Source organism: Branchiostoma belcheri, unplaced genomic scaffold (assembly GCF_001625305.1).
Source record: "Branchiostoma belcheri isolate BF01 breed outbred unplaced genomic scaffold, Haploidv18h27 scaffold59, whole genome shotgun sequence".
Classification (NCBI taxonomy): Eukaryota; Metazoa; Chordata; class Leptocardii; order Amphioxiformes; family Branchiostomatidae; genus Branchiostoma; species Branchiostoma belcheri.
Window position 1 is genome coordinate 269,759 of NW_017804231.1, and position 8,489 is coordinate 278,247.

Genomic DNA, 8,489 nt, shown 5'->3' on the forward strand with positions numbered 1-8,489 from the left:
CCAACAATGCCACCTCCATTCTTATTACATCTGAATAATATATTGTATAATCCATTGTTGTGTACCATTTTAAGGTGGAGGACTCGCATGTTTATGACAATCTTATCAGAAAGAACGCATGTTAGCGCTTAAGGTAACCGGGTAACCGTGCTAGACACTAGAGGGTCTAGGGGTCAGGAGCACAAGTTTGATTTATTGTCTTTAATCGTATTGCAATAAATCCCAGTCAGCGATCACATGAAATCAACGACAAGCACACCTCTAGAACTGCACATCAAAAAAGAAAGGAAAGAAGCTAGTGGATTCAATTCTTGAAGATAGATAAACTTGACCTACAGATAGAAAGATTCACCCATCTTACGGAAAGTCTAATGTCTGTAAAAAAAGACGTTCATGATATCCGTCGCCTATAATTCGCACCAGTGCTTCCAATGAAATATCTATTTTTTAACAAGGCCAAACCATGGAGGTCGGAATTCCTCCTCGGTCAAACCTGGTCAGTACAATAATGAACCAATAAATATTAAGAATAAAAAAAAATATCGACTGATGTAATAATTTCGACACATCTCATTGACTCAAGCATCGACCATATAGAAAGGGGGTACAATCGAATTGTTAATTGGAAAAATTAGTCAACATGGCAATTATTGACTGTTCGGAATATAACTTTGAAGTCACCATGTTACGCATGTATATATAGAATACAACACGGGGTATTCCGTATTGCCCGAGGTATCGGCCCGACCGCGGGTCGGATCGCCCGACGGCCGTAAATATCATCATCACCATTAAACACCTTTTAAACAGCTTAAGTTCTTTTATTTTATTCTTGGAGATTTTCACGCTTTGAATGCGTATAGTCCTGCATAGAGATGCCGCTCGTTTATCTGAATGACGGGCACAGCGCCAATCTGTCTCACGCTATAAATCAACTGAAGAGTTTCCATGCCAACATCTGCTTGGAGATCTTCGTATGGTTGTGCAGAGGATCATGGGTAATTTCCTTGAAGCTGTCAGCCATTTTGTCGTCTGCTACAGTGTGGAGTCGCGACTCGACTAGTCGTTGTCCTTTCTTCATAGTTTTCTGCACTCCAAGGCTGAAGCTAAAGCGATTTGGTCTGTGTTGGGCTTTGGTGAGGTAAGCTTACATTGTCGAGAGGTAATTATAAGGCCTCAAAGTTAAAATTCTGTACCATATGTCCATGTCATTCCAAACAAAGAACAAAACTGCCCCCCCTCCCCATATATTTGATCTTTAGGCTGTGTCCCAGGATAGAATTATACTTTACACGGTCGTTTCATGTTTACTACAGATCATCTGTCATTGCATAAAAATATCATGGTCTTGTGCGTAACGATACAATCAATAGTGCAGAACAAAATGTCAGCTATCAAATTGCATTCATGATCAAACATTTTAGCTGGTTATTCCATCTTCTAGATCATTGATGAACGCCATCATGAAGCTGGAGAAGGTGCTGATCATAGGAAGAGGTTTTGTTGGTTCTTCCCTGGCGGCTTCCCTGGAGAGTGCAGGAGTCCAGGTGTACTGTACCCGGCGGCAGAGGGGAGAGGAGGGGACTGGTACCAGCCAGTTTGTGTTGGAGGAGGAAGAAACCTGGAGGAACCTGCCAGAGGAGGTGGATGGAGTTGTCTGGACTTTACCAGCAAGGTTGAAATCTTGTTTTGTCTTCACTGCCTCCTTCGCAGACTTGTGGGGCGTCGGCATTAATTTATTTATGGGAGTTACGTGAGTTATGCCTCTCCTCTGGCTAGGCAAATTTGGATTCTGAACTTCAGACATGACATCGCTTCTTATTTGAAATCTGGAGTAAGTATGATAAAGGACATGTGGGTTAATCTTCAGCACAAGGAGAACTGGACATGCTTTGGTTGCAAATTAAGTCTGGACTTTACCAGCAAGGTTAGAGCCTTGCCACTTTTAGATAATTATCACGTTTAATAGATTTTCCATGATTAGAAATAGCCATGCAAAACGTAAGTTGAGATAATGATGGTTGCCCTGAATACATCATGATGATGGTAAAGGAAGTGCTTTTGAAGTGTTTTGATATTTGAAATTTCTTGGTACCAATTTTCTTGTGGTTGTCAGTAACTGGAACTTCAATAAAACAAAACAAAACAAAATAAAATAAATAAAGCATTTCTAATGATACTATATTGATACATTGATGTAGCAAGTTAAAAGATCCTCTTTTGTTGCTGTTATGATATTCCCATTCAATATTGATGTTGACACTATTCTTCTCTTACTAGTCCTTTGTCACAGGTGCAATGATTTCATGATGCTTATCTCCATTCCATACTGGACCTGAAGAAACCGGTGATTGTATATGGCCAAACTGGCCGTTACCACGCAGATGAAGCTCACCAGTGGGTGGATGAGGAGACAGAGAAGATAAAGAAAGAAGGAAGCAGGGAAGAGGGGGAGGATTTCTTACAGGAGAAGGGGGCCACTGTTCTGGTGCTTGCAGGTATGCACATTGCAGCAGATCATGACATTTAAAGATTTTTAGTTTCAAAACTTTTTGCTGTTCATAATAAGTTGGCAACAAACTACTTTGTCTCTGTTCATCCAGCATACTACAGACCATACAATGTGTATAATACATGATACACTATATTTTCAGGAATCTGGGGTGAAAGTAAGAATGGACAATCACGACACCCAAAGTCTTGGTTTGAAAAAGGCTACATCAAAAATGTTGACAAGTTCCTGAACCTAGCACATGTTGATGACATTGTCAAGGTGACAGTAGAAGTTCTCAGAAGACATTCAGAGACAAGAGGCCAAGCTATCAATGTTTGTGATGGGAATCCCATGCTGTGGAGGGATATCATACAGGGGTGAGTATTCTGTGGAACCCTTGCATCATGAATATGCAATCTTATATACCAGTTACGTTAAAGCTTTTCTTTGCCTTCATGAAAATGGAGGTATTGTTTTCTGTGTGTTTGTGTTTTTTTTAGTCTTGATGGATTGTGATGATATTTGGTAGAAGATGAAGATCAGGGTTGATTTTGTGCCTTCTAGTGGCTTTCATTTGTACTGCAGCAGAACTTCTGTGTTTTGTCCTGGACATGCTATGGTCTTGTTTTGGTAGACGCTACAGTGCCTGGCAATGCCATATCCATAGAGATTATCTTCTCCTTGATGGAGCTAGAAAATTTCTCATTGTGTGCAAATGTTTTCTTACAGATTTGGTTTGGAGCTCCCCCTGGAAACAGAGAGTCAAATTGCAGCCTCCTCCCAGTCACAAGTTTCTAAGCGTGTCCATAACAATCTTCTGCAGGGGATAATGGGAAAGGATTACAAGTTTCAGACAGTTCTGGATGCCAAGAAATGATGTTGTGATGAGAATCCAAGAATGTCTTATTTTTCAAGATACACTATGAAGCAATAAGATCATGTACAAACTCTGAGACTTTTACAGTTTTTGAAGTCAATGATATGAAATAAATATGTTCACTACACTAAGAAGTGGGGATGTATATTTCTTCTAAAGGCAGTTTTATAATTTCCTTTACAGCTGTACTTAATGTTTCTCAGCTTGAAGAAATATTTTTTACATATGTATGTAGGTCAGCATGCCAGCTAGCATGAAATGTGTCAACAGATGAGAGGCTTTATTTGCAAGCCAGTTGTCCATTAAACTACCAGTGATTAACTGTATATTTGTCTTGTCTTACAAATGTAACATAAAAGAAGAAAATACCCTATGCTTCTGAGTTGTAACATTTCAACAATGTTATAAAAGTTGGTCAATTGCAGATCAACTGTAAAAGTCTAAGCTAATAAAGCTCTTTGGGACTAACGCAGAACTAAAAGTTTGCAGCACTGACCCTCGAATAACCTCAGTCTGTAATTGGGTCAACCCTTATGTAACTTTTATGTAACTATGTGCATAAGTCAGACCCTGGGGCTCATCAACAGGTTTGGACAGGACAAGGGACAGACCAGGACTAAGCTAAGAAAAGCCTCCAGTGTGTGCTGAGGAGTTGTATACATTTGTAAGTCATGATTTCATCTCTCTGAAATTTTTCAACCGTTTGTGCCAGTCGAACAAACTTGCCAAAGTAGGGAGAAGATCAGATGGTAAGCAGGCCTGCCTGGTCCGAAAAGTCTCAACAGTAAGAGATGACAAGACTGGACCAGGCAGCGAGTTCCACTGCTCAGATATAGTACGGGGAAAGTCAGCGTACTTCAGTGTGTCTCTGTGTGTTGAATGTTGATGGTTTGAAACTTAAAGTGGTGGCTCCGCTGAGTGCATCCCTGACCTACATTTATTCATGGTGTACCATTGTATAACATTTCTTTCATAACTTGCCCAGTATATGTACAATGTAGTTAAGCAACATTTAGAAACAACTGTCAGAGACATGTTACCGCCTTGAGTGGTTCAATAGGCAATGCCCAGGAAGATCATCTGATTCAAACCTCCATTCTTTTTCTTGAAAAATGCTGATTTCAGTCATCATGGAGAAGGTGCTGATCATAGGGACAGGTTTTGTTGGTTCTTCCCTGGCGGCTTCCCTGAAGAGTGCAGGAGTCCAGGTGTACTGTACCCGGCGGCAGAGGGGAGAGGAGGGGACCGGTACCAGTCAGTTTGTGTTGGAGGAGGAAGAAACCTGGAGGAACCTGCCAGAGGATGTGGATGGAGTTGTCTGGACTTTACCAGCAAGGTTGGAATCTTGTTTTATCTTCACAGTGTCATGCACCTTAAGCCTCCTTTGCAGAATTGTGGGGTGGCGGTGTTAGTTAATTTCTGGGACTTACGTGAGTTATGCCTCTCCTCTGGCTAGACAAATTTGGGTTCTTAGCTTCAGACATGATATCGCTTCTTATTTGAAATCTGGAGTAAGTATGATAAAGGACATGTGGGTTAATCTTCAGCACAAGGAGAAACTTAATGCAAAATTGTTTGGCCTGGACATGCTTTGGTTGCAAATTAACTATGGAGCTGTTGGAGTATTTTGCTGTGAAAAGTTGAATGAACTCAATCTTTGTTACATGTAAGTCAGAACAATGCCAAACCTTGACAATTATCAACACATGCAGCTTGACCGACCGACCAATAGATTTTTCTATGCTTCTGAGATGTAGATGAAAAATTGAAGCCAATTCTCCTTCTCTTAGACCCTTGTCTCAGGTGCAACGATTCTATGACGTCTACCTCCAAGCCATGCTGGACTCTGGGAAACCAGTTATTGTGTACGGCACCACCGGCCGTTACCATGTGGAGGAAGAACACCAGTGGGTGGATGAGAAGACCAGGTACAAGCAGACAGAAAGTGGCAGAGAGGAGGGGGAGGATTTCTTACAGGAGAAGGGGGCCACTGTTCTGGTGCTGGCTGGTAAGTGCATCAGGGTTTGTTTCTTGGGCAGCCTGGGTGCCATCCTGTCGCTAGCTACCATGGACTACGGAGGATGGCACCCAGGCCAGAGCCTCGTCAGTGGTGATTTTTTCTTGACAATAGGCGAAAATCAATACGCGTGTGGATGTTCTCCATAAATTTAAATCAGTGTGGCCTGAACGCAGCATTTAATACAATGAACCTATTTTGCAGGTATCTGGGGTGAAAGTAAGAATGGACAGACAAGAGGGCCTAAGGCGTGGATTCAAAAGGGGTACATCCAAGCTGTTGATAAGTTCCTGAACCTATCCCATGTTGATGATATTGTCAAGGCAACAGAAGTGGTTATGGAACGTCCCGAGTTGAAAGGTCAAGCTATCAACGTCTGTGACGGAAACCCCATGCTGTGGAGGGATATTATACTGGGGTGAGTGTTCTGTCTCTGTTTGTTGCATTAAAAATTATTGAGTTATACATAAGAAAAGTATAACACTGGCATTAGTTGTTCTTAGACTAATGAATATTTACATTTTTACATGAGCCTGAGGTTTGGACTAATGCTCATCAACTTTGTATTGCAAGACTTTAGAAATTAACCCCTGAAACTCCAGATGGGATAGACCTTCATAATAATCTGGTCTTTCTTGTGCTAAGGCCAGCCTTCCTGTAATAGAATTTTTGAGTCATCTTGTTTGGAAACAGGACCGTAGTCAGCTTTATGGAAAAGTCTTGCCTGTCTACCTAGGCCAGCCTTTTCCGTAAACCCACTGTAGTCACAAACCAACGATGTGCGTGAAAAGTACTGTAGGTATCCTTTCTAGAGTTTTGTTTTAAGACTTTTAACTAACTTATTATATATTATATTGCATGTCATTTATAGGTTAGGTTACGCGCTTCCCCCAATGACAATGACAATGACTGCCATTTCATCACGACCTTCCAAGCGAGTCAGCAACAATCTGCTGCAAAGCATCATGGGAAAGGATTACAAGTTCCAGCAGGTGATGGATGTTGACCTTGCTCTTGACAAACAACGCTAGAGAAGAAAAACATACGATACCTGGTCTTTTAAGGAAAAATGGTTACTTAAACACTTTTCTAGTCTCTGACAAGCACCAATGGGTTGCCAGAGTAGTAAAACTTCAAATTGGACTAAGGAATATGCCAGAGGAGTTAGCAAGTTTTTCAGTAGTAACAGAAACTAAGGATGATTTTATTTGACCAAGATCTGAAAGCTGATACCGATACCTTTGCATGAAGTGCAATTCTAAAAATCTTATTTGAAGAGGGCATTTTGATCTGTTGGGCTTAGGTTTAATGAGTTAAAGCTACCGGTATTGATTTTCTCAACTTGTCAAAGCACTATGCCGTTAGTAACAGGTTTATTGCATCTGATAATGACTGATATGCAACGAAAATCAAAAGCTTTGACCAGAACGTTCCAATACAGATGTATCAAGGCCTACAACATGCTTCCCACCCACATAACAACATCAAATCCAACTACATTTAAGACCAGGATAAGAGAATGGGTTAAAGCACAGAAGGACAACAATCAACCGCTCGCCTCATGGTGGTAAACCTTGTACATTCATTTTGTAAGTCGATTAGTCAACTGCACAATCAAATTCATAGGAATGTGATCAGGATTATGTTTTAATTCATTATTTGTCAGTGTATTTTGAGTTACCACTATAATTTATTCTGACCTCCGACCTCTCCCTTTCTGGTTTGAGTTGCATTATCATTTTGTTTAATCAAGAGATTTTGTTGTTAATTTGCTTCATAGTTGACTACATTAACTGATTATTAATTTGATTTTGAACTTAAGTTACCTTATGTTACTTAATTATGTTACTTTTATAATGTTAATGATCACTCTGATTCGAACTCAGTTTATGTTACTTAATTATGTTGATTATTTTAAATTATTCAATTTATGTTAATATTGAGTTGAATTCTGTACATTTCTGTTGTTATAATTTTGAATTTTATGTGGACTCCAGGAAGAATAGTGGTCAGTTGAACACTAATGGAGATCTAATAAAAACAAACAAACAAAAAGGATGAACAACAAGTTCCTCAGTTTTACAACTGTACATTCAAACATATTCAAACTGGATTATCTTTCAGAGAATCTGAACAAATATATATCTATCTTCTACAAATGATATCTCATACATGTACATCTGTCTAAAAATCTGCAGATCTTTGTAGTTTCTTTGAACTTGTGTCACAGTAATAAAGGCGTGTATACATAATCAATTGATTTTACTACCTACTTGTCGATTCCAGAAGTAACCAAAACAAGCTATATGTTCTCATGTCGTAGCAAATCATCTAAAAGGATTCTTGTTTTAAACATTATTATGGGTTCACCACACCACGAAGTGGTGGTGAACCCATATTGCTTTTTCTGATGTTTCTTCTTCTTCTTCTTCTTCTCCTCCTGTCATTTTTTAAATGGATTCAGCTTCTTCATTTTAGGGCCCAAGGTCCTGAAATTTGGTATGGAGGTACAGTGGGCAAATACCCCTAGGCGTTTTTTAAATTTTTGTGATACAGGCTTTTATAGTGGTTTTATTTGAGTTTTTTGGCTGTGTTATAGCAAATGTATTACTGTGTTAGTGTACACGTTTGGGCATGAGTCATCACAATGGAATGCAGGGCATCAACCAATAGGCATGCAGCTTTCCTCTATTCTTCTTGCTGATTGGCTGTTGGGATTTAACTTGATTAACACCTGCACAGAGCATTTCCACCTGCACAGAGCATTTCTTGCTGATTGGCTGTTGGGATTTAACTTGATTAACACCTGCACAGAGCATTTCCATACTAACAGTATGTCTGTATTCAAGTGTTTTGGTAGGTATTTCAAGCTTTCCTGCTCCAGCATTGGAATGCGGGGCATGAACGTTTTTTTTATTTTGAAAATCAACAGTTTGCATTATGCAATTAAAAATCCTAACCAATAAAGTAGGGAATAGCTATCCAACTGTTGTTTTAGTTGTATGTTACTTCATATTATAGTTATATCAATGTAAATCATTGTTTTCCCTTGTGTTTCTCATTCTTTCCCTGCCATGTCGTAAAATGTGGTGAACCCATCG

The 8,489-nt window shown here is 39.7% G+C and overlaps 1 protein-coding gene and 1 pseudogene across 1 annotated transcript; both read left to right on the plus strand.

Moving 5' to 3' along the window:
• The first annotated feature begins 1,051 nt into the window (after positions 1-1,051).
• Positions 1,052-3,657, plus strand: LOC109482156 (annotated as a pseudogene).
• A 333-nt stretch (positions 3,658-3,990) lies between these two features.
• Positions 3,991-6,790, plus strand: LOC109482157. The gene is made up of 5 exons (XM_019784857.1): positions 3,991-4,035; positions 4,497-4,707; positions 5,162-5,379; positions 5,593-5,806; positions 6,260-6,790. Exons 2-5 carry the CDS (start codon positions 4,502-4,504, stop codon positions 6,417-6,419), a joined length of 798 nt encoding a protein of 265 aa, XP_019640416.1. The 5' UTR covers positions 3,991-4,035; positions 4,497-4,501; the 3' UTR covers positions 6,420-6,790.
• Positions 6,791-8,489: the final 1,699 nt, after the last annotated feature.